Source organism: Uranotaenia lowii, chromosome 1 (genome assembly GCF_029784155.1).
Source record: "Uranotaenia lowii strain MFRU-FL chromosome 1, ASM2978415v1, whole genome shotgun sequence".
NCBI lineage: Eukaryota > Metazoa > Arthropoda > Insecta > Diptera > Culicidae > Uranotaenia > Uranotaenia lowii.
This window is the reverse complement of record NC_073691.1, coordinates 99,604,841-99,631,938: the sequence shown is the minus strand read 5'-3', so window position 1 is coordinate 99,631,938 and position 27,098 is coordinate 99,604,841. Positions and strand designations below refer to the sequence as shown.

Genomic DNA, 27,098 nt, shown 5'->3' with positions numbered 1-27,098 from the left:
TTTATTTTTAGAAATTTTTACCATGTTTAATGGATTAACAGATCTTGGTCGTTCTAAGAAGTAAAAAAATCCTTTGGCCTTCAAGTGTTAAATTGCCTTTATTGTAAGAAATTTAAATTTTAGGCAAATTATCCATCGGAGTGATCAGTTTTCCAGTAGGCGTTTAGGAAACGTATGACTTCAATTGACCGTCTAACTTTGTAATCTTTCTTTTTGTCTTTTAGTCACCAATATTTCACTAAACAAATTCAATCGTTATAAACAACAAGTGTTGATGCCGCATTAAATTTATTTGTGATGAAGTTTTGAGCAGCGACTAGCTTCCCATAAGGATTGTTTTTTGTATTTCAAAATATTTTTTAAATCGATTGAAAATAATCAATTTAGGATCAGCATCAGGAAAAATGATTATAATAAAACTTTACTTTAAAAATAAAAAGCTAATACAAATGTGAAATTTAAAAATAAATACGAATTTAAAATTCTGTATTTTTCTTTTGTTTACAGCTGGTTCATTGAGAATTTGTAAACTTTATAAAGTCATATCAGATGTCTAATGCTAACCTCAATTTAAAATCTAAAGTAGTGCTATTTTCACTTGCGTTTACAAGAAATTCATGACTTATTGCAAAATAAGAATTCGGGTAAAGGTTCTCTTTCGCGAGTTTTTTTCATTCTTAATTTTTCACCATTCAAATATGAATTATAAACTTAAAATAATAACCTATATTATGTAATTCCAAAAAAAAAAAATTAAAGTCCAGATCTGATTTTATTTAATTCTGTTTGAAATGCATCACATCAAACATTCATATTATGGATGAACATACAAAAAATACAAGTACAGCCAAACAGAAATCGAATATGAAATATTCATAGTAAGAGTTTAAATTTAAAAAAATCTTCTCAAGAGATTTCAGCAACAATAAATCGAAAAAAGAGATTACTTGTTATGAGATTGGCGAATCCTATGAGTTTTTAGAGCCAAAAAGGAACAAAAAGTATTTATAAAATCTGCTTTCAAAACTATAACACAAATAAACAAAATTCACATTTCGAGGTGCAAAGAATTTGAAAACTGATTTAAACTTATTTAAAAGCACTAATTGCAAATTTGTATTTTTTCTTCAGTTCTTGTTTCCGGTATAAATTTTGAAAACACATGGTTTATTGAAAAAAATTGTGCACTTCTTAGCAAAAGCGTAAAATATCAAAAAGATTTAAAAAAAGGTTTTGGCTTAATGATCAATTTTCAAGAAGACTGTGAGTAATTTACCATGAGCAAAAATTATAGAAGTAGGTATGTTTCCTCATTTTGTAAAATACGAAGATTATCTAGACGAAACTTGTATTGTTTTTTTACGGGAATTTGTCACTTTTTGGCATTCTTCCTTCAAATTTGTATCGTTGAATGAATAAAGGATAATGAAAAGATTTTTTTGTTCATGTAGGTTAGTTACTTCATCAATTATTATCATTGATCGATTTCACTCTAAACTGCTTAGTTTTAAAATTACTAAATGTCAGAAAATATGAAGGAAGAGAAAAAATCAGACAAAAAAAATCGAGTTTGGGACGCAAAATTCTCGAAAATCAGTTTACCTCGGTTTTAATTTTTCCCTTGGGAATCAAAATTATCCCCTTCTCATTTCTCAATTTTTTCGGCAACAAGGCAATCTATCATACTAAACAGTCAGAAGATTCTTTAGTGATTTTTAACCAACACTCCTGGATTTAAAGATCTACAGCAATTATGTCACCGATACTGCTTTCAGCTCATTTACACAATAATATTAAAGCTTTAAGCTTAACCCTTTCCTTCCCACGAGGTTTTTCAGGTTTTAAAAATAGAAATATTGATTTTCAGCTGAAGTTCTAGAACAAAAGATGTAAGTCTACTTTAATGATCCATTTGATTAATTTGGGTTTTGAGGTGGATCATATGTGCTCCATTGGGAAGATAACAACACATAGGGTGCAAATGAAAAACAGGAAATAAATGAAAAAAAAACATGGAATTTCATTACTTCTTTGATCACAAACTAAAACGATCCTATTTGATAAAAAACTTCTTTGGTATACGCATCCCTCGAAAGTCTATTTATCGAAATATTTGAAATTTTCATTTTTGCCTTGAACAATGGCCGCCACGACACTTTGCGCAAGGAAAACAAAACATGCCGTTTTTCGAGAAAATCACGAACTTTTACAAATATTTCGAGACATATGGTCATTTAAGCAGATGAAATAACTATCCTGAAGGGATTTTTTTTGTTGACGAAATGATTTTCTTGAGTATTGATAAGAAGCTTCACAAGAAGAATAGTACGTTTTGTTCCTAGTGTATCACCAGTGATCCACTTTACTAACTCAAAAATTTATATGTTTTAGTTGAAATCTAAGTAAACCATCGTTTGATTCTGCTTGCATAAGCAACCTTCTGCACATCAGTAATTTTATTTGAAGGAAATTATAAAAACTTGTCAAGTTATTGAACAACAAATGAAGACTTGATTAAAATACGAATCTGCCAAGGAAAACCTAGCGAACCGATTTTCTTCAAATTTCGTGCAATGTTTCTTCACTCATATCTACACATTCGGTGAAAAAATGGTGTTGATCCAAAGCGCAAAGTTCAAATGCTTGCTGTACCATGGGAAGGAAAGGGTTAAGGTTTGATATTCTGAATCTGAAAGCTTGGCTATTTCAATTGTAAATGATTGAGACTCTTCTCACTAAAGAATAGTATTAACTTTCAGAATTACCCCTTCATCTCCTTTTTTTATTATAATTTAATTTTTTTTTTAAATTAAGAATAATGTATGCACCTCTGTACATGAACAATAAAAAAGACTTATTACTTTTTTTTATAGTTCATTTGTTGTAGTACGATTAAAATTGAAAATTTTGAATGATAAATTTCAATTCAAGAGCAAATGAAATTAAATTAGGTGCCAGAAGCTTCATATTCAGAAACTGATTTCGATAATCGGATATTCTACATAATTTATATTTAAAGTGTTGATTTTATATATTGTGTTTCAAAACTTGAAAATAATAATACTGAATTTCCAAATCACGATTCAGTAAAATACCTCAATGAAGAATTCAATGCTCGTTAGTTATGTTTGTTAATAAGTTTATCGGCTTATCGGTAAAAGTAAAATACTTCCGAAAAATTATAAAATATTTAGAAGCTCAGGAAAAAATTAAGATAGCTTAAATTTCGTCTCTCAGCAACGTGCGTATTATAAAAAAAAACTATCAACATTTTTTCGCGGAGGATATTATAGATTCGCTGGTTGTTTTATAAAAGGATGTGTAAGTTATGTAGAAGGATATTGAAATTAGTATTAAGAGAAACTTTGATAAAGTTTTCACTATTCATCTCTTGTTTCATCCTTTTTTAAATACATGTTGTTCAGTGAAATTCATGGGTGAAGGAGGAGCAGTGTGCAGCTTATATTGTAGACTCAATTGAAACTGACCATTCTCCCCCTCCCTCACAACCCCTCCCCCTTATGTCGATCACTCAAATGATCGCTTTTTCTTCAGATATTAACGTTCCTTTATATTGACTGATTTTTGAAAATTGAAAAATCACCCCCCCCAAGAGCCAACTCTAGGACCGCCCCTGAGCAGTACACGTTATCTTCGCGCATGGAGTGTTTTTTTTTTTAATAAAATTAAAATTTTCGGAAGGTGTAAAATAATTCATGAATAAATAAACGAAATTTTGTTACGTATTCGTTATCTTTTAATCAAAACTATACGAAATGCTGTATCGTTTTTTTCTTATGAGATGATCATTTAGTAAAGATTCCACATATGATCCACTCGTTTCAAAACGAGTAGAAAAAAGCAAAAAAATTGAATGGTTACTCTACTTAACGACCCGTTCCCTGTATCGTAAAGTGCGTCCAAACGATTCCATTTCATGAAAAAATGATAAGCCTTATCTTACATTAATAATCCCAAACTATAGAAGTAATCTTTTGGATGTCTTGGGAAGAAGATAATGGGAATAGTCGTTGTATAATACTGATTTATGCGGGTATGTTTATGATTACTGTAAAGGAAAGCAAAAAGGTTTACTTGCTAAGACTGTGAGGTCTTGCAGTTGAATAGGTTTTTACTGCTGCATGTGGGGTCTTGCAGTTTATGATGATTTTGGGAATTTGAGGATTCTGAGATGTGTGTTTAAAGATGATGGTTTGAAATGATAGGATGAAGGAAGGAATGGTTTGGAGGATGCTACACCTCCCTCCTTTCGAAGAATGGTGTAACCATTCAGACTAATTATAGTAATTAAAATGTTGCGGTCGTCTCCTGTTTTACTATTGAATTGGATAATTTTTGTTTAACTATTTTGATGTTTTATTAATCTGGTTTTATGAACAATCGTAGTATGATTTGTAGCTTCGTGTTATATTTCTGCATTACTTCCGTTTAATTTTATAATTCTATATGGTCCGATTTGAACATTGTCTAGTTTTTTTCTACCCTCGACTTTTAAGTATACAAGGTCATTGATGTACAATGTTGTAGGATTTATATTGTTATTAATTTTTTGTGTTCTAAGTGTTTTGGTTTCTTCTATTTTCCTAAAAACATGTTGATGTATTACTTGAAGTTTGTATTTTAGCTCATGTAGATATGAGTCATGATTATATAAAGGTTCAACTGTATTCCAATTGATATTTTCAAATTTATTTACGGGTTTGCCAAACAAAATTTCGAACGGTGAGTAGTCGTGAGATGAATTTGGAGTTGTATTATAACAGTAACTGTAATATGGTAGCCAACTGTCCCAGTCTGTTTTAAGATCATTTATGAAAGTTCTTAGGTATTCATTAAGACACCTATGATTTCTTTCTAAAGATCCTATTGTTTGGGGGTGGTATGCAGTGGAGCAAGTATGATTTATTTTGAGAAGGTCACAAATGTTGTCAAATATACCTTTGTATTCTGTCCCTTGGTCGGTGCGAATAGCACTCATTGGGCCATAGATTAGAATACAATTCTCTACTATTGCTTTGGATATTGTTGATGCAGTTTTGTCAGGAATGGGAACTAAAATGATGTATTTACTGAGATCGCATTGCATCGTCACAGCGTATCTGTTGCCATTTGGTGTTAAACTAAATGGGCCAATTGTATCTATTGAAACTATATCAAAAGGTTTAATAGGTGTGGTTGTTTTGACCATGTTTTCTTTTACAGAAGAAAAATGTTTATTAAGTTTACACATCTCACAAGATTTAACGAATTTGCTAACTGTGTATTTCATGTTTGGAAAAATATAAGAATTTCTTAATTTTCTATACAATCGGGATATGCCAATATGTCCTCCTGTGGGTGAACAGTGGTTATGTTCCAAAATTTTCTGTATTTCTGTAGGATCTGATACTATTTTGGGTGGATCAAAAATAACTATTTGAATCGTTTTAATAGTTTTGTTCCCAATTTGTTTAAAGTCATTGATGCTTATGTAATTGAATACAGCGTCGCTTTTTGAAATTGCTATAGTATTGGGTGATTGAAAAAAATCATTAATAGTTTGAAAAATATTTTTCAAATTTTTTAAATTGAGTTCTAGTCCTAACGCTAGAGTTAGACCATTTTTATATCTTTTATCAAAGATTGTAACATTTACTACCGGTAGTTTTTCATTGAATAAGATTTGAAATGCAATTTTCTTTAAATTTGTTACTTGCGCATTATTTGTTGCGTCATATATTCGAAGTTGATCAGGCTTCGTTCTTTTTATATTTTCATCGCAATTGGCTAAACAAGGTTTGCTAGCCATGGACCTTGTCTGCACTTTCTCAGGCTTGCGTTGCATTGACCTGGTTTGCATTCTTAAAATTTGAAGGTTTGATAATTCATTACTATCTATTTGTATTCTAGATAACGCATCTGCAGCTACGTTACTTTTACCGGGTATATATTCTATTTTAAATTGGAACTCCTCTAGGTCCAGCCTCATTCGTGTTAGTTTTGAACTCGGGTTTTTCATTCCAAATAGGTATATAAGCGGACGATGATCAGTTCGAACTATGAATTCACGTCCATACAAATAAGGTTTGAAATGCATTACAGCCCAATGGATGGCTGCTAATTCTTTCTCAATGATGTGTTTGTTTCGTTCGCCTTTTGTGAACGCGCGACTTGCGAACGAGACAGGCAGATCATCTTGGTTATGCAATTGAGATAATACAGCGCCACAGGCAAAGTCTGATGCGTCTGTAGTTAATATGAAGGGTTTTGAAAAGTCGGGATATTGTAATATTTGTGGCTCTAGTAATGCACTTTTGAGAGTTTCGAATGACGTTTGGCACTCTGGAGTCCAATTGAAAGGAGTATCTTTTCTTAAAAGTTTATTAAGATTAAAACAAATTTGTGCAAATCTAGGAATAAACCTTCTATAATAGTTGCAGAAAGCTACAAAGCTTCTGACTTGATCTGAATTTATTGGTTTCGGGTATTTTTGTATGATATCAAATTTTGCGTTATCTGGTAAAATACCGTGGTCCGTAATTTTGTGTCCGAGAAATGTTACTTCCGTTTGAAAGAAGCAACATTTTGCTGGGTTTAATTTGAGATTTCTCTTCCTGAGGCAATTAAAAACACGTCTTAAATTTTTCAAATGGTGCTCAACTGAGCAACCTACGACGATAACGTCGTCAATATACAAAAAGGCACACTCAGGGCTTAAACCGCTAAGTGCGATGGACATCATCCTTTGGAAACTGTTTGGGCTTATATTGAGTCCAAAAGGAAGACGTTTGAATTGAAAATGACCACGTTCGGGAAGTGAGAACGCGGTGACGTGTCTAGATTCTGGTTCTATCTCGATCTGGTGGAAACCAGACATAAGATCTAAAGTGGTGAAAAATTTGGCTCTACCGAGTTGATCGAGAATATCATCGATTCTCGGTAGTGGAAACTTATCAGCCAACAATTTCTTGTTTAGTTGACGGTAATCAACCACTAATCTCCATTTTTTCTCGTTGTTTTCTGACCTCTTAGGAACCAAGAGAATAGGCGAATTATAATTGGAAACTGACGGCTCAATTATGTCGTTTTCTATCAATTTGTCAACTTGACGACAAATTTCCTCTTTTTGGCTATGAGCGTTTCTGTAATTTTTTATATAGGTAGGATTACTGTCTTCCAAACGAATTTCTTGCTTGTAGAAATTATTGCATGTTCAAAAATCGTTTTTGAGACTAAAAATATCACTAAATTCATTACATAAATTTAATAATCGTCCTTTAACGTAATGTGGAACATTGTTCATAAGCAATTCTTGCTGTAATAGTTTTTCCCTTTCATCATTGTTAGGAGTTATCTGGAAAATATTAAAATCACTTAGGTGAAGGACCTTTGGTTTAATGTTACTTATTATTACATCTTCTGCCGTAGTATTAATAAATCTTAAACAAGGTGAGTGTTTATTTACAATGGTGCTGGCATAAAGTCTGCTTCATTTAATATTGGAACAAATTCTTTTGCTCATTGTGGCGCTCCTAGTGGACGGATTTGGAAACTTTTTTCACCCACGTGTCGGGAAATTCATTACCTTTCACCATGTATTTATGTCATAACACCAAACGATAGCATTTTGTAAACAACCGCCATGGAAGCCGAACGGAGAAATCAAATTGTGCACAGTTCTCTTGAAAATCCATTGTTGTCGGCATCGAAGCTAGCTAACCAGCTTAAAATGTCCAGAAATACCGTATGGCGTGTTATCAAGCAGTACAAGGAAACATTGACGACGGCTCGGAAGCCGCATTCGAAGCGTCGGAGTGGAACTGTCGACCGGAAACTGCGTGGGAAAATCATCAAGGCCGTCAAGAGGAATCCAAATTTTTCAGACCGCGATTTGGCCAATAAGTTCCAGGCCGCTCACAGTACGGTGCGACGAATTCGTCTCCGGGAAAGAATAAGGTCATTCCGAGCCAGCAAACAGCCAAATCGGACGCTGAAGCAGAACAATGTGGCCAGAATCCGTGCTCGAAAGCTGTACGACCAAGTGCTGATCAAGTTTGACGGATGTAAAGTCTGCTTCATTTAATATTGGAACACAAACAATTGCGTGTAGTTCAGTCATTTATTAAGGGGGGGGTAGGGTCTAACACTTTCAAAAAATCGATTTTTTTATTTTTTTATTTTCTTATTGTAAAACATTTCAAGAATGTTGTGTCAAATTTTCAAGTCAATTGAAGCAAAACTGTAGAAGTTATAGGCTTTTATCTCCTCCTATCTTATACTGCAAGAAAGCAAGAGCAGAAACTTTAAACGCGTTTTTCTCGAAAGCACATTTTTAAAGTCCGTGGACATTGTCATTTGAAAACTACTTATCCGATTCTTTTCAAATTCGGAACATATTTTCTACATATAAAATACCAGACCCCAACGTTTTTCTTTTTTGATTTTTTTACTTTGGGGAGATTTTAGAGGTGAAAAATGGCGGATTTTTAATTGAAAAATCGTAGTTTTTACTTCAAACAGCCACAAAAATTTCATAAAAATATTTTTAAGTTAAATAAAAACGTTGGGGTCCAGAAAAACATCTATTAAAAATATTTTGCTCTGATTTTTTGACTTCAGATGATTCTGTGCTGAGATACAGTGTCCACCGCAAATCCTGTTTTCTAAAAGGCATCCTCGAAAAGTGCTCCGTCACCGGCTCATTTTTCAATATTTTTCTACGAAAAAATTACTAAATGTTCTTTTAACAATGCTTTGTATAATGCAAAAAATTTGAATACATTTGTTTGAACGATAGCTCTAGAAAAAAATCGTGAAAATGGTGTTTTTTTATACCCGTTAGACCCTACCCCCCCCCTTAACGAATTCATAATTTGTTTTTCATACAAATGTAGCATTTTCTTTACTCTTTCATAAAAAAAATTAAAAAAATTATTCATTGCTGTTTCGAAGAAATTCTCGTACTCGTACTCTCGTAAGAAAACTGTGCACAATTTGATCTCTCCGTTCGGCTTCCATGGCGGTTGTTTACAAAATGCTTTCGTTTGGTGTTATGACATAAATACATGGTGAAAGGTAATGAATTTCCCGACACGTGGGTGAAAAAAGTTTCCAAATCCGTCCACTAGGAGCGCCACAATGAGCAAAAGAATTTGTTCCAATATTAAATGAAGCAGACTTTAGAATACACCTGGTTGAATCTGTGCCGATTCAACTACCATGTCGGAATCGATATTTAAACTTGATAGTTGTCGAATGACTTCCGATCTGGCTGGGATGACAAATGATCCATTCAGGTTGTCATATATAGGTAATTGGATACATACGCTGTTATAATATACGGTCAACATCCATGAGTCGTAATTAATTTCACATTTATACCTAGCAAGGAAATCTCTTCCCAAAATACCATCAGTTGGTATAGGGAAATCATTTCCAACAAGATGAAAACTGCTTTCGAGAGCATAGTTTTCAGTGTCGATTAAACAATTAATTGTGCCATAACTTACTTTTTCCTCAGTCGTTATTCCTCGAATAGAACAACGATTGTCGGGGTTATAAGTCCAGTTAGGATTAATTGCTCCAAATTTCAGAATAGAAATGTCCGCTCCAGTGTCAACCAAGAACGAACAAATTTTATTTGATGCATTAAGTCTTAATTTTACGAAGTTTGAGGCAGCTACATTTATTGAGTAAACTGCCCCAAAGTGTTTACTAAAGGGTGAGTACTTGTGTTTTGTTGGGTTTCTATTATTGGCTGAGGCGCCAGTTGTTGTGGTTGTATTTGTGTCATTTCGGCCGGTGCGTAAAATATTCGCGCACCTCTTTGATTGAAATTTTGTGGTCGATTTTGGCTGTGGAAATTTCTACGGTTTTGGTTTTGATAATTTCCGCGACCTTGGTGGTAGTTCCCACGAGAATTTTGTCGCTGATTGTACTGCTGGTATTGATTACCATTCTGAAATTGGCGATGATTTTTATTACTATAACCGAAATGGTTATTGTAATTTCCTCGCGCTGGCATTCCTCGGTTAAAATGTGGTTTACTTGAATGGGTGTTAAAAATTTGTGCTGTTGGAACACACTTTGATTCGTTAAATTTTTGAATAGCTGTTTGAATTGATGGAAATTCTACAGCCTTCATTATTATTCTGGTATCTGAATCAGTGGCATTATTTACCAATGATTCAACACCCATTTTTGTTGCCATTTTGGTAGCGACATTTAATGGTATGCTGTTTTTTATATACAGCGAAGTCAATTTAGCTGTTAGCTGTTCGACGCTTTGAAGGTATTTCTCAGCGTCGCCATTTGGTTTTAAAGATTTTAATTTCGCGGCTACCGAGTCTGATGTCTCGGTGCTTTCGCAATGAAGTTTTACTGCGTCAACTATTGCATTTAATGTTGACACATCAGCAGGAAGAGCTGAACGAGCTCTACCGCTTAGTCTTGTTTTTACAAATTTCACGGCAATAATTATGTGTGCCGGAGTTGTGGTCAGTTCTGCTAGTAGATTAACTGAATCCACAAATGCGTCTAGACCACCAGAGCGGTCGCCATTTTTAAATAAAAAGGTGCTGTTACTTCAGGCATTGTCGTATTTGTTTTAATGCTTTTTATTCTGAAATTTTCTTTCACGTAGCCTAGTGAATTCCTGGCTTGCTTCAAGTATGTAAAAAAATCTGGGTCTGGAATTTTATCTTGATTTTCTTGGAGAAGTGCATCAATTTCGTCGAACAGTCGAGATGCATTCGTCAAATGCTTATCTAGAGTAGCCTTTGATATATAATGATTAATTGATTTTTCAAGATTTTGTTCTATTTTTTTGCAATTCTATAACTTTTCCAATAATTAAAGCTTGGACTTTTGACATTAAGAAAAAAAATTTTTCTAAAAATTCTTATTATAATTTACATAAGAAGCATCTTATGAGCCTCTTTTAAGAGTGTAAAATAGTTTTTCATGAGAGTCTTATGTAATTCTTTTAATCTTCATTCGATGTTTTTATGAAAATAGAGGAAACGGCATTGTGAAGAAATGATGAACACATTTTTTCAGACAACTATTTCATCGTCGTCAGAAGCACTAGCTAATAGTAAAGTTACTTTGATGTCAATGTGATTCTGACATTCTTAGTGGTAAGTTTTCGTTGAAATTCAATTTAAAGGTTGAGAATACTTGCAATCACAATAGATAGATACATTTTATTTAATTTTTTTTTCATTTCAGACCGTCGAGAAGCGCGAAGTCAAAGAGCCGCGGCGATAAAAAATTTTGAAAGATTGCTTATTGTCGCCAAGATGCTGTACCAGACAAATAGACCAAAAATAAAATGATTTGGAAAACAATTTGGAATTATTTTTATTGCATGCGAAATTTTCTTTTCGCATAAGAATATCTTATGAAAAACAACAATCCCTTATTGAAACCGGTGTTCGTCCTTTGAGTTCATTTCCATCATAAGACAGTCTTATAAATTTAATTATTTTTTTTATGGCATAATTAATAGGATTTTTCTGAATGAATGTACCTCGCATGACGGTTTGATGGATACCTGGTGAATTATGGCTGCTGCCCGTACTGTTCTGTGTCGGTGCCGTCGTTGTTGTTGTCGCCGCTGCTGTTGCTGGATGTTGTCTCCATTTTTATTCTACTTCAGCTTCATCGTCGTCTTTTTTCTCCTTTCTTGATTCTGTGGCTTTTCCTTGGCCAGCCGCTTGACGCCTTTCGTCGCTTCCTAGGTTTCCTTGGTGGTCTTTTCTTCTCCCGGCGGTAACGGATTCAATTTCACTTTTTTTTCGCACTCATTTTGATGGAAATCTGGGCAGGTTTGTAACTTTTTTTTTTTATAGTCTTACTGTTCGGGACTAAAAGTCGCCTTTTGAGTCTCTTCACTTGAATTTTAAGGATTTTTTCACTGTTTAAATTGGTCCGGAAATACCAAGACTTAGTTTTTTTTTTTCACTATTGACGATTCACTTTGAAAATCGCGAGCCAATAAAATTGGAAACTGCCAAGCGAGTTTAGGCTCCGATTGTTAAATTTCGGTTTATCGCCCTTTGCGCGATACGTTCTACATACTGGCGGTGTAGTTTCGCCAGCATTTTTGCACTCGCATAGCTAATTGCAACTGCTGCTAGCAGGCAAATTGCTATGGTTTGGGCGAGGTTCTGCTGGTCGTTTGAACTGTTAACGACCGGCGCGACGATCTCGTCCGCCGAGAACCAACCCATTGTTAATTAGTCACAAGCACTTAATTAGTCACGAGCACTTCTTGAAGACAACTTTTACAACACTTTTCCAGATTGCTTTACTTTGTCACGGTCGCCATGAGGCAATCGGACTTTCGGATCACTGATATCTTACTTGATTTGAAGTTGGTTACAGATTGATTTTATTTCTCGAACGTACTTAGATGGTAACTTAAAGTTAAGCCGAAACGAGTAAAGCGGAATTCAGGAAGACGACGCGCTATCTGATTGGTAAACATGTTTGTAAACATGTGGTAGCAGTTATTTGTTTATGACCGAGTTCTTCTCTGGGTCATGTTTGGTTTTTTACGGAATGGCTTAAAAAGTTCTTCTCTGGGTCATGTTTGGGTTTTCCGGAATGGCTTGAAGGAATGCTGGCAATGCATAATTTATTGCTCGGTTCAGGAAGGGTAACATTTAAAGTGATTGTTATGTTTATGATTACTGTAAAGGAAAGCAAAAAGGTTTACTTGCTAAGACTGTGAGGTCTTGCAGTTGAATAGGTTTTTACTGCTGCATGTGGGGTCTTGCAGTTTATGATGATTTTGGGAATTTGAGGATTCTGAGATGTGTGTTTAAAGATGATGGTTTGAAATGATAGGATGAAGGAAGGAATGGTTTGGAGGATGCTACAGTATTGTTTCGATGAAGAATTTGTCGTTAAGAGCCAGCTAGTTTACGAGAAAATTTCAATTGAAAATGATGCACACCAACTCGACATCGTAGTTAAAAAGCAAAAGTAACCAAAATTATAAGTAAGCAACAACTGCTGTCATCTTCATATAAAAAAACGCTTTGACAGCACTTGGTACACTACCGGTGCACCACCAGGATGAAAACGAATATGGCATTAGAAAAAAGTATTGAAAGATCGTAGGGTAACGGCCTTATTTTGGACCAGAGGACCGATTTTGGACCACCGTGTCTAGCTCTCTTACAAAACAAATAATCATAAAATTGTTTTACACCCAAAATAATTTTGAAATTTTTTCTACGGGATTTTTCACGTAAATTAAGATTTTGTTGCATCCTATCGATTCTACGTGAATTTTGTGTAACCACAGAGTATCAAGTATCCCCTGGTAAAAGCTACTTAACTTTCACATAACTTACACTTGAATTTCACGTAAATTTCAAGTGGATGATAATGGTATCAAATTCTTATTCGAAAAGGGACTTCTTGACAGTCAGCTTACTTGTTTTTTTTTTTTTGCTGTCGTCGGAAGTCGACCAGTATAGACCACACTTGTCATCCTGCGGGGCCGAGCAATGCAATGCAAATCCGAGCGTCGTCAGCGTGGAGGTAAGTGTATATTGATTTCCCCGTCGGAAATTAATTCATTCTAAGCTGAGATTTGTGTTTGTTTCCAGCTTCGGAGAAAGCTTCTGGAAGCTCTGCCGAGTAGAAAAGGAAGGACCGTGAGAAGGAGCCGTCGGCATCGAGGAGACGATTCAAACATCATTTCAATACTAAACGCATTTCACGTAGCTTCCATCATTACATTGCGTTGAACTCACTTGAAATTCACGTAAGTTGTACGCGATATACACCAAGCAAAAATTCCTATTAGGGGAGCGTTTACTTATTTTTTTCGTACAATTTACGTGAAAATCAATTGGATAAAAATTATGTAGTTTTTCACGTAGCCACGACGTGCGGATTATTTTGGGTGTAGTAAATATTTTTGAAGCCCGTGCACTTAATGTAATGCACTATTTTTTTCATTATTAGTTGCTTTATAAGAGAGCTAGACAAGGTGGTCCAAAATAGGTCCCCTGGTCCAAAATAAGTCCGTTACCCTAATACATTGACAATGAAGTAAATATAATGTACTACCTACAAGAATTGATTGCTTTTGACAAGCATAAAAGTTTATCCCTGTAACTTGATGCAATATGGATATTTAAATAAAAAAAAAAGAGGAAATTGTCTCATTTTTGGAAAAAAAAATCTTAAACTAAAATGTAAATTGAAAAAAAACTCACCTTTTTGATTGGATTTTCCCGTTTTTCAAATTGGCTTTTTGCAAATTTCTCCCTTTTCTGCAATTCAAGCAATGAGTATTCTCAACTGGATTAATCGCGTAACAGATTGTACAATTCCATTGCAACACGGATGCTATTGTTCCCATTTTATCATTTTAGTATGAACACGGAACGTATAATTATTTTTCGCGACCAATGAATCAATATCAATTTTCACGATCTTATTTTGGTTTTCTCGTTTACACTCAAGCAAATTATAATTACGATTTTCATAGATACGCACGCTTGTTTTTATTTAACCATTTCTGGTTATAGAATAACCATTTTATGGTTTTTGCTCCAAAACATGGTTATTTTTTTAAGAATTTGTCTATGAAATAATCTAACCATTTTGGTATTAACTACAAAATGGTTGTAAAATTTGACGTTTTTTCTTCGCCATCTTGAAACGTGCGCGAAGTTCGAACGGTTCTAGATTGTTTTGAAAGTTTTTTGATAAATTATGTCACATCCGCCAGTGAAAACCAGTGGAAAATTATTTAAAAAAAGGCTGTAGGGATCAGGAGCTGGGTTGCCAGGTGCCCAGATTTGTCTGTAAAACCAAGACTTTTGACCCTTCGTCCAGATATTGGTCAGACACAGATTTTGCCCAGATTTTTGCGGAGAGTGCCCAGATTTTACAGACTTTCAGAATTGAGCGATGAAATCAATATTCATGTATCGGATTTGATCCGTAAATGCCAGATTGGACTGAAATCTCGCTTGTATTCATTGGTATTTGACCAACCCACTCATTAAAAATATTTTTTTTAAAATAAGATAGACATGGTAGGTGGTAGGAAACAGTGTTTGTTCTGTAGTTCAACTCGAAAACTACCCCGAATACCACAAAAAAGCAACCCCCTCCTCCCCCTTCCGCTCACACACATTGTCAAATTTCTTGTTTTGTATCAAATTTGTGATCTTCCTTATGTACAGACATTTTTTTCAAAATTGCCCGGATTTTTCATCCTCAAAACCTGGCATCTCTGATCAGGAGTAATTATCAAGGCGTGTAAAGCCTAGTCCACACTAGGCAATATGAACTGCGATTTTTGTTATGAGACGAACTTTGTTGTCTGTTGTTGTTGTTGGAAAGCTGAGACGGTCTCAGTGTCTCCCGAAGAAGATGGGAGACGCTGAGACCGTCTCGAGACGAGCCGTCTCCTAGTGTGGACTACACACAAAAAAAAAGCATAGTAAAATTACTAGATCCGTGGTTTAAATGAACAACACGCAACCATATTTTTGAGTCAATAATGTTTTGTTCTTGATATTACCATGCACATAGTAATTTTACTTTGTCTTAATTTTGGCTGCGCATAGTAATTTTGACTACGTTCATAGTAAAATTGTCAATGGTAGAATGATCTCTTTTACTTCGAGCATAGTAAAATTGCAATTTTCCATTATCGTAATAACACATTAAAATGAGTACCCTATCATGATATACATCACAAAGTTACCATGCGGCATTGTATAAAGACCTCGAAATAAAATTCATTTGTTACAAATTAAAATATTTATTTATTCAATTTTTTTTTCTTTATACTTCAATTCATGGTGGTAGCACCACCCACGAATGGGGCACAGGGGTTGCATCACACTTAGCGTCTGAAACGAAAATGAAAAAAAACGGGAAACAATTAATTATAGGAAATACGATCACTCACCTGAAGACCTGCATTTAACAGCCCGGCAGATGTACTGAAATTGCGTTCCGCAAACAGTGCGCTAGCTCACCGGTTAGCAGCTTTCGTCACAATGTCCTCCGACGTTGTCCAATATCGGGAGGTTGAGGAACTCTAGCGCATTCGCCGACACTAAATAAATTAAGAAAAAACAGTATCACACATGGAATTGAAAAAATGGTAAATCAGCTGGTGAATGAAATAGAACGAAATCTCACTAACCTGAAAAATTTCCAACCTGACTGATCTGCTGTCCCGCTCCGGGTGTGTTGGTTCAAAGGCTCGTTGAGGCCCCTTCCAGCTGGTCGACGACACAATCTGGGAAATCTTTCGTAAACAATATAGGAAAATTGTTCTGTTAGCATATTTCATAAGCAGTTAATTTGAAGTAACAAAAAAAACACAATTTACTCACCTGAGGGAATACATTTCCCGATCATCATTTCCCGACAATCCGATAATTTTTGTTCGCGTTCCGAAATTGCGAACGGCTGACCCGTCAAAAAACAAACACTCGAACGAAGCACATATAGTAAAATTACTATGAATTATAATGCGCATAGTATTTTTGACAACACAGATGACGGTGTTTCAACATTATCATGGGCATAGTAATTTCAAGAACACGAATTGTGTAATATCAAAATATCATGCGCATGGTAATTAAGACACGAGAAAATTACTATGAGCTGTCAAAGTTCGCATAGTAAAAATACTATGTCGTAGTATTATCGCCCAGATTTTCGGTAAAAAATACTAAATCATGGTTGAAAATACTAAATGATGGATATAGTAAAATTATCATGACTCTGTATTTGAAAAGCCCATGCAATTTTTTTCCGTGTAGGCTTAAAGCTTAGGTGTGTTCTTATACCAATGCACGGAATCGTCCATCTTGTGACAGGCAATCGTAATCGTATACACCCAAGGCGGGTAAAGCTGGAGGCACTCTGAATACACCTTCCAATCATGGTTGCCACATGTACAGATTTATCTAGACAGGTACAGATTTTTGAGCTCATTTTTGGTACAGAATCTGTACGTACAGATGACAGATTTTCAAAATTTGGTACAGATTTGTACAGATTTTTGAATTTTTTGACTTTAATCCAGTATATTGAAAACTTTATAAAAAATAAGTCAAAAGTTAGCCATTATTATTTTGACGATAGGAGTTCCTTACTGGGAAGTACACGAAGGAACAATAAGATTTCCAAATTTGCTACAAATAATTAAATATCTGGTTATAATCCCCAACTCGTCAGCAGTGGTTGAGCGCATTTTCTCATAAACAAATGCCAATAAAACCAAAGTTCGTAATCGTCGGAGTGTTGACACATTGAACGCTATCTTCAAAACGAGAAGTTATTTAAGATTAATCGACGGATCGAAAAATGTCGTATTAAATATGACGCTCTAAAATCGTTTTAATAAAACTATGTATAAACATCATGAACATTAGAAAGTGTTTGTTATGAAAAATATTTTTTAATGTCAGTTTTTTTCAAGAGAGAAAATAAAAATGATTGAATGAGTTTCACAAAAAGTGTTTAGCTAAACAACTGTACTTTGTGAAACAAAGTATTTATTTCATTAAAGATTAAAAATAAGGAAACAAAATCTTCACATATCAACATATTTAAAACAGAAAACTTTGGTACAGATTTTGGTACAGATTTTTGAGTTTTCGGTACAGATAAAAAAGATTTTTTCGATGAGCGGTACAGATTTGGATGTGGTAACACTGCTTCCAATCGTCTTTTTCTTTTTGAAATCAAAAATTCCATTCAAAACCGCTTTGAAATTTCATAAATTTTTGATTTTTTTTCATTCAGTCGATCCATGAACAAGCCTAAACCACCCTGAACCAAAACAACTCAGAATTCGCGAAAACCCCAACAATTCATTTTTGAGTTTTGCCGCTCTAATCAAAATTTGAGTTTTCCTAGTTTTGGCGCATTTTGAATTGTTTTCCTTCAAATCTGAGTCAAAGAGAATTTGAGTGTGCTGTTGGGGGAAGGGGGTTTGAGGTTTTTATTTTTCACTGGCTGGTGATATTTTTAAAGCAGTCCAGCCCGTTCCAGTTTTTTTTCCGGATGGTGAAATTGCAGTCGAAAGAGTATCTTGCATTTTTGCACCAATACCTAAAACAAAAATACTTTATTAGGTAACCAACCTTTCCATCCTTGCTCAAGAACTACAAAAATGGTTAAAATTTGAGAAGGAAAAATTCTTAAAAAATAACCATATTGGCAGTTTTTGGGCCAAAGCCATAAAATGGTTATTTTCCAACCGCAAAATGTTTAAATAAAAATGAGCGTGTGAGTCCTCTGACTTTTTGCGCGTCCAAGTTGCGTACAAAAAAGTTACCGCTGAGTTTATTATTTTTACCGTGAACCTCATAAAATAATATTAATTTGGTGTCTGTTTAATGGAATTTTTACTCAAAGTTATTGAATTCTTTTATTTCGTATAGCTCGTCACGATGTCGAAATATCCAATTCAGTTGCCCCCTGAAAATACAGTTGGTCTCATGCCGGTATTAAATGTGAAATTACAAATTCAATTTCCATACCTTAATTAACAAAATTTTCTCTAGCTTATCAATGCCCTCGTGAAACCCCCTGATCATTCTGAGATGCCAAAGGCTACCACCAAGAAGTTAAACTCATATTACCGAAAACCTGGTCGGGGTCATAACAATGATATTTGTTACTACTGTAGTGAAGGAGGAGATTTGATATGCTGTGATCGATGTCCGTCAAGTTTTCATTTGGGATGCCAGTAAGTTGTAATTGTAAATTTATTGTTACTAGTAAGTAAGTCAGTTACAAATTTTGTATTTATGGATAGTATTTATTCTATAAATATTTGAATAATACCAAAGATCTCCAAGTATCAAGATAGTCGGGCTGTTGTTTTTTCGAACAAATCGTTGGCGTCACCTACACTATGTGTATGGTGCTGGCGTCCTGCGAGATGGGATCCAAGCTTTGCAGCTTTTCACACAAGCATTGCAGCTTTGCATTCAAGCTTTGAGTGGAAGCACATCATCACACTAATACTTTGAAAATCAAGCGTGACTTCACTCACACAATGCAATTTGCACTGGTGCATGTGTGTGTATGAAAAAAAAAATTAAACTCGAGCTTAGATCTCAACCCGTCAACCCTCATTCGGCGCTAGTGTTTTGTCGCCAGAATTCTGTGGAAGCCGATAGCGCCTGATAATACTTATTAGAACAAATAATTAAAAATATTCATCATTTTTTTTTATGACACGAATAAAACTAATAAAACTTAATAATAAAATTCATCATTTTAGTAGAAAAGCTTGAGTCATTAAAATAACAAACCGGAATTGAATTTGAATTGTCCAGTAGGCGATTTCAATGTAGTACTCGAACATTGTTTGTGTTATTTACTGTACATTTTCCTTAGGCTATCAATGGAATGCTCCAGGTCTCCTAGGAAACTTGCGGTGCGTCGTTATTATTTTCAACGTCGCGACGTATGCAACGTGTCGCTAGAATTCAAAGCTGCTATGATTATTAGCGCTCATATTTTGATTTTTTCTGCATGCATAATAGCACATTTCGATAATATTTCCATTCTTTATTTCCGGTCAAGTAATTTCTAATTGTAATTGAGGCGCTTAGGATCAGAGGGGTGCAAGTGCCTAAATGATGATTTCGAGAAAACGGGCCTCAAAGTTTTTTTTCTAAATCAAAATTATCGAATTAATTTTTCTACTAAATTTTCCATGGAGTGTGTCTTATGAGATCTAAAATGAACGATTCTGAAAGAAAAACCAAAGTTTTTGCGATATTTATGTTAAAACGGCGAACGACTTTTATTGATATTTTTCACTTGCAACCTTCTGATCCCAAGAATGACACTTGCACCCCTCTGACTCCAAACAATATGATAGCATCCTTTTGGAACCTGTATGTAACGAGTATTTTCAGTATGATACTAGATGTTTTGTTTTTGTTCACACATTTAATTTTCTGCGTTTTCGGGCTTCAAATTTCTATGCAACTCATAATGAACGAGGTTTGCAAGTTCCACTATCCTAATTCCCAGAATTTGTTGAAAACTTTCAATCTCTCTTTTTCCTTAATGGATACACAAGAATACCTGCATATGTGTTCATTCATTAGAATTAACTTTTTAGCTGGTCGCTTTTTCCGGTAGAACCAACGTACGCTTCCCTTTGGTTTCGTAGCTTTTTTCGCAAGATGAGTTTCCAGACTGCCTGATTTCGTTGGCGTTTTTGGGGTCTTGATGAATGGCCAGTTGACTCTCCAGGAATGGACTCATTCTCGCTAGCAACTGCAGCAGCAGAAACTTCTGATTCTCCAGAAGAACTCTTTCCTAAACAGTTATGTAAATATTCCTTAAAAGACTTAATGTAATTTTTTATAAACTACCTGTCGCAACGACTCATCTGAACTGTTCGAAGTTTCATTTTGTTCCGTGGGATAGTATGTGACATCATGATCAGAGCCTGTCGAAAACTCTGAATCCTCTAAGCTTTCATCTGAGAGATTTTTCTTAGATATATTTCCCAAAAAAAATATTGTTAAGTGCGTTTTGTGTTTGCCTTTTATCCCTATTAGCATTAGCTAAATTTGCCATGAAAAAATATTTTAGAATTTTTTGTATACATAACAATGAGATTTTTTCATGCCGACGAAGTTACACCTGAATCTATTTTCATCACTTCTCTATCTGGGGACTTTGGATTATCCTAGTCAGAACTAGTAGAAAATCCTAGTCGGAGCTAGATGATGTTGTTTTCAACTGACAAAAATGTATACGTTCTAATGAAATCAGCCTAAAAGTATAATCCTTTGGTGTCAGAAGGGTGCAAGTGCTCTTGCACCCTTCTGACACCAAACGAAACAGGATTTTCATTGACACGTTTTTTTATAAATAGCTTTAAAATATTGAAATAATTTTTCTTTTGACCTGTGTCTTCTACAGAATGTTCATCTATACTTTAACTATCCAAAAAACAGTTTATCTCAGTTTTGATAAAAAATCACTTGCACCCCTCTGATCCTAAGTGCCTCAATTATTCTTTATCGATTAAACGTAAGCCAATTGATATAAAATCATAAGTTAGGGTCAAAGAAATACATTTTGATAGTAACAAGTAAATTGAGGTACACCGGGGTAAGTGGGGACGATGGCTATCAAAACAATACTGTGGACTATTTTTTCAAACTTTTAACACTTTTAATTCAATATGTTTAATTTACTTGTAATCTATCCAATAACTGTAAAAGAGAAACGATTCCGACAATAGCGGATGTTTACAGCGCCATTTTTGAAATTTTCTATTTTTAACTACGATGTCGAGTTTTTTTTATTTACATATATAGACTAGTTTATTATTCGTTTAACTAGTTAGTAGGGAAGGGTCTGTATATGTCGAGTTGATGTGCATCTTTTTTAATTTGTAATTGTTATTTTTTTTAACGTCAGTCCGTCGATATAAAATCATATTGGGGAAGATTGACAACACTGCTTCGAGCAGACGCTTTTTCTTTCGTCGGAAAATTTTCAATTCAAATTTTTGAAATTGTACTGGATATAACTATTGAAAAATACAGTGCCTCGTCACCGAAGTCTGATCTAAACGAACTTTTCGCTAAAACCCAATTTTTTGTCTGAACTATTGACCAGTTAAATGGAGAATGTGTATTCCAAGTGTCTAACCTTACACCTAACCTCAAACTAAAAGTATCTCCTCTAGTCTGTGATAAGTGTTTTGTTGGTTTTGTGTAGTTAATTTGTTCAAAACAAAATCGCGGTGTGTAGTGCTAATACCACCACCATGGAAGATCGAGATATTTGTAGTTGCTGCAACCGCACAGTGGGGCAGGACCTATGAAAGCTTGGCCAAAACCCCTTTTTGTGAATTTCAAAAATTCATCAAGAATTTATGCTTTTCAGAAACTAGACATTACACCGATCACAAATCTGTCAAACAAAACTTAAAATTCGTTGTTCCATACAATTTTCTACGTAGGTGAAGTTGGGGTTTGATGCTGTTGCATTTTATCGCAAAAACAAAAAAAAAATTTCAATACTCCACTAAAATTTTATTTCTTGAAGAAATAAAAAACAATTAACATGGATGTGTACAGAATAATATGAAATTTATTTATTTGAGGTTGAAAGTTAAAAAAAAATCGTAGTTTTTATAACGAGCATAAACGTTTAACGTTAAAAAATTACGAATTTTCATCATATTGAGACATCTGGAAAACATGTTACCCCACGTTACCCCACTCTCATTTCTACTGGAACATTTAAATGGAAGTCTCAGCTATCCAACAAAACAAAAACTAGTTGCCACTTTTTGCCTATTCAAAAGTTATTCACGTTTTGGTGAAATATGTTTTTGGACAATTTTCGTAATTATGGAATTGCTTTTGATAATGGTTTTTGCTAGAAAAACCTGAACTCAATCGAATTTAAAAATTTTAAATTTATTTTTTTTTTTTCAAAATTTATTTTCCTATTTGTTTGATAATACTATTTCGGTTTTTTTTAAATTATATTTATCTACAGACAAGCAGATAAGATTCTTTGGAATATGAATTTTCTATTACCTTCTCAAATCCTTTTCGGTCAGATGTTTAGTACCTATCTGTTAACTAACTTAATTTTTTATTCAAAATTTTTTTCTACAAATTGTAGCGATCTTAAAGTTTTACTCAAAAATAAAATATAAATTATTTACACACTGAATGTTTGGATATTTAAAAAAAACAATGCAACCATGTTTTTTGTTGTCATATTGAGTAACAGCCTACTTGATCCATTAGCTACTTATATAAGGTACCAATTAGAGTTTATGGCTTTATTATCTGAACTTATTTGTTCTGTTACCACTGATCACACTCACATGACACTTAGAACAAAATTCCGTTCATAGTTTTCATATTTAATTTGTATGGAAGCATTCGTTTCATGGATGGAATGAGTTTTAAGCCATCATAATAAACGATTTTTCGTACCCCGATATCCTCAGAGGTCAAATTCGGTTCAATTTGGTTCAATTTGCTTGATTTGTTGTAAGATTTTTTGTTGTTGCTTGGTTAGTTTTTTTAAATGTAGAAATTTGGTACCATTTCTATGAAATCTCCTTCTTCCAGAAAAGAGATTGGTCTCAAACTAGCGTTAAAGTAACATGCATTTCTTTCTTGACAAATTTGGGTCCATTTGCATTATTTATTCAAGAGTTTTGTAGATATTCAGGTAACATTGTTATGAGGACCCCCCATTCTTGTGACGGGAGTGATCTTAAGCATCATTTAACTTATAAACGGTCCTAAAACCCTTACATGATCATTTTCACGCCGATCGACTGAGTAGACTTTAAGTTGATAAGGAAAATCTGCTAAACAAAGTTATCTAGATCAAATTTCACAACATCTAGATGAAAAAAAGTTACATCAAATTAAAGATTTTGATCAGATGAACAACTTTTCAGAAGACTTCAAACAAGTAGGATTTCATTTAAAAAAGTTATGAGGTTTTGACCATCGGTTGGTCAGGTCTGCCCCACTGTGAACCGGTCCTACGCCGTTTGGCATAAAGTCATTTGGCATAAAGCCGTTTGGCATAAAGCCGTTTGGCATAATGCCGTTTGGCATAAAAGTCGTTTGGCATAAAATCATTTGGCATAATGGCCGTTTGGCATAATGGTCATTTGGCATAATGGTCATTTGGCATAATGGCCGTTTGGCATAAAAATATAAAACTCAGAAGGTTACATGAAATGTTGCTAAAAATTAAAATACATTAGTTTTTTTTCAATTTACCGAGTTTCTAGGTTTATTCAAATCCCTAGTAAGGCCCGTGTCTCTAGGTTTACCCAAAGCTAGGGACAATCCCCTAGCCCGGTCCGCAACACGAAGCGTAAGGACCATACATAATTTTAGTTCCAACGCGAAGCGTGAGGAGGCTTGCTCGAAATTTCGATCCATTATTTTGGGATGGCCCCGTCTTCATGCCCAAAGTAAATGCATTACTTTATGCCAAACGGCCATTATGTCAAACGGCTTTATGCCAAACGGCGTTATGCCGAACGGCTTTATGCCAAATGACTTTATGCCAATCGGTATACAATCGCTGTAACCACTGACCACACTGACATGACACTTAGAAAAAAATTCAACCATTTTCTGTCTATTTTTTTGTTGTCAGATTTTGTAGGTTCGCAATACCGACGGCAGGTGGCGAATCTGAAAAAATTGACAAAAAATGCCCTGTAGGAAAAATGGTCAGTTTAGCCCGATTTTATCGTAGAAATTGCGTGTTTTATTTTTAAAGTTGGGTGGCATTTCCTAACTGGGATAGCATTTCTTCAAGTCGATCGATGCGCACTCTGGAATCGACATTGCGTACTGTTGGAAAAATTATCCGGAAAACGAAATCGAGTGTCCAGTCAGTATGGTCAGTGCTGTAACCGGAAGTATCCTCCTGTTAAAGGACGTAAAGGAAAAGGAAACAGTGACTCCATCGGATGGATAAGTTGCGACTTATGCAGCAAATGGTACCACACTCATTGCATGCGTATACCACAATTGCTGGCACCGGAACTGAAAAATTATAATTTTCATGTGAAAACTGTTGCGTATGTGGCATTCTAACTCCAAATCAAAACATCTCTCTACAAGGACCTACAAGTTTGCTCTCTGAACAAATTCAGAAAATTGCAGATCTCTCGTCACGTCTACAAAAAATTTATGAAGAGCTCGCGACTTTTAGATCCAGCAACAAAAAGCAACTAGACATCCTTCGACAACAACTATCAGAAACTGAGCGATTAGAAGATAGATGAACAACCCAAAGCAAATTGCTTGACAACATCGGCTGCCAGATAGAGCAGGGGTGAGCAACACGCGGCCCGCGAGACCTTTTTGTGCGGCCCGCGAAGCTTTTTTCAAATTTTTATGCCATAACTTTTTTCTACAATGAATAGTTAGGAAAATTTCAAATTGTTAACTTTTTCTGGCATTTTAAGCGTTCTGTTCTGTTCTGTTCTGTTCAAAGCATAAATGCAATATTGGCATAACGTATTTTTTAATTTTTTTTACTCAGCATACTTTTTCCTTATTAATTAACTCCTTCCACTTTGAGAGCAAAATCCGTTAAAGTGAGTCGGAAGAACCGCCAAAAATCGGAACCTATACATGATCAAAGGAGTAAAGTCACTATTTTCATTTCAAGCAAAAATAAAGTTGAATGATAAAAAATATGCTCAGCAGTTTTTTTTTTAAATTATTCTATCCAATTCGGCAAAAAGGTTTGTTTTGTTAGCATTCAAACACTGGCAAAAAAAATTAGAAAAAATTAGTCTGGGTGAACGATTTTAGATTATAGTGCATTTATAGTGAAATTACTTTTAACAATTCATTGATTTTTAGAAGGTGTAGCAAAGCACACCGGGCCAGCTAGTGGTCTATAAATATTACAAACTAGATGATCACTAAAGTGTGTATACAATGATTCAAAATCAAAATAATTCTTTAAAATTTTAAGCTAGTAAAGTAAAAAAATCCGGTTAGTGGTAATTGGTTTTCTCGGTAAATGGCGGTCCACTAAATAGTAGGGTAGGTGTACCCTCCTCCGTCGTATCCCTCTTATTCGTCTTAATTCATGAATGCATGTTTTAGAGCCGAAAATCACTTTCCACTTTAATTGGCTACTTCACATGATAAACTTACGCCTTTGAATTTATTTTCTATCACAAATTTGTCACTTTTAAAACTATTTTTTGAGATATTTTATTTTGAAATCTCGAAGTGAAATTAATTATTGGCACACTCCGCCATATTGAAAGACGAACTTAGTGATCCCCCCATAGTGATTCTTTGTTTTAAAGCTTCTTGTCAATGCATATAACAATCAAATTCAACAGAAAAGTGTTGAAATAAAATTAGAAAAATGATTTCAAACTAATCTGAACTATATAAATTTGTCAATATTCGATTGAAATCGAATCGCTCGGCCCCCATAATTCGTCGTAATTTTGCGACAGGAATAGGAAATCGTTTTGCAAGAATTGGAATTAGACCGGTTCATTTTTACTATTTTTTGCTGACCACAGTAGGACTCGTAGAGAAATTGCTTTTTATATACATACTAGCTGATCCCATACGAACTCCGTTTCGCTTTTAACTTGGAATATGTCATGAACTGTTTGTATGAAAGTCATTTGCCAAGCATTTGAAGATGCACTTCCGAATTCATTGTTACGTAATAATTGCAAAAATATTGGAGATCACTTTTTCTGTCTGCGACTTAATTTGAAATCAGGGATCAATTGACCCTCCAAACACCCCCGTGTATAAATTTCAACTCGATCGTTGCATAACAACGCAATTATTGCTAAAAAGTTAAACACCTTTCGGTGGTCTCTTATACAATTTTTGATATCTGAAATCAATTACCCGTCCCTCAAAACTCCCGTGAGCAAATTTTCAAAGCAATCCATTGCATAATAACGTCAATATTGCTAAAAACAATGAAAAATTAATTTATATGGACGACCCCTTTCGTGGACCCCTGGCAAAATATTTGACATCTGGAATCGATTGCCCGTCCCTGAAAACTACCGTATGCAAATTTTCATCCCAATCCGATGTATAATAACGACAATATCGCAAAAATATTGAAAAGCTTATATGGACGACCCCCTTTGCCAGCCCCTTACACTAAATTTAGTACTTGAAATCGAATGACCGTCCCTCAAAACTATCATGTACCAATTTTCATCCCAATCCGATGTGTAATAACGACAATATCACATTAACAGTGAATAGTTAATATGGACGACCCCTTTGGCCGACCCCTTATTTTAATTTGGATGAGTGAAATCAATTGTTTGTCCCTAATAACTCCTATGTGCAAATTTTCATCCCAATCCGATGTATAAAAACGTCATTATCACCAAGATATTGAAAAGTTAGTATGGACGACCCCTTTTTCCGGCCCCTTACACTGAATTTTATACCTCAAATCAATTGCACGTCACTCAAAACTATCGTGTACCAATTTTCATCTGAATAGGATGTATAATAACGCCAATATCGTAAAAACAGCAAACA

The 27,098-nt window shown here is 34.6% G+C and overlaps 2 protein-coding genes and 1 long non-coding RNA gene across 12 annotated transcripts in view; 1 reads left to right on the top strand and 2 right to left on the bottom strand.

The window, feature by feature from the left end:
• Positions 1 to 14,485, bottom strand: part of LOC129747123 (calpain-D) — a 450,101-nt gene extending 435,616 nt beyond the window's left edge. For all 5 annotated transcript variants that reach the window (XM_055741165.1, XM_055741174.1, XM_055741159.1 and 2 more), the window contains exon 1: positions 14,238 to 14,485. In XM_055741165.1, coding sequence (XP_055597140.1) covers positions 14,238 to 14,383 — 146 coding nt within the window. In that variant the 5' untranslated portion in view covers positions 14,384 to 14,485. The remainder of the gene's footprint in view (positions 1 to 14,237) is intronic.
• Positions 14,486 to 15,859: 1,374 nt separating this feature from the next.
• LOC129740194 (uncharacterized) lies at positions 15,860 to 16,781 on the bottom strand. Its single transcript, XR_008736140.1, has 4 exons — positions 16,383 to 16,781; positions 16,190 to 16,294; positions 16,020 to 16,099; positions 15,860 to 15,890 (listed from the first exon to the last, which is right to left on the bottom strand). It is a non-coding gene; the product is annotated as an uncharacterized LOC129740194 (long non-coding RNA).
• Positions 16,782 to 18,329: 1,548 nt separating this feature from the next.
• Positions 18,330 to 27,098, top strand: part of LOC129746975 (PHD finger protein 12) — a 141,071-nt gene continuing 132,302 nt past the window's right edge. For 3 of the 6 annotated variants that reach the window (XM_055740994.1, XM_055741010.1, XM_055741003.1), the window contains exons 1-2: positions 18,331 to 18,506; positions 18,567 to 18,751. In XM_055740994.1, the coding sequence (XP_055596969.1) occupies positions 18,453 to 18,506; positions 18,567 to 18,751 (239 nt within the window). In that variant the 5' untranslated portion in view covers positions 18,331 to 18,452. Of the gene's footprint in view, positions 18,507 to 18,566; positions 18,752 to 27,098 lie in introns of all 6 variants that reach the window. The other 3 variants (XM_055740985.1, XM_055740977.1, XM_055740967.1) reach the window with 2 other exon arrangements.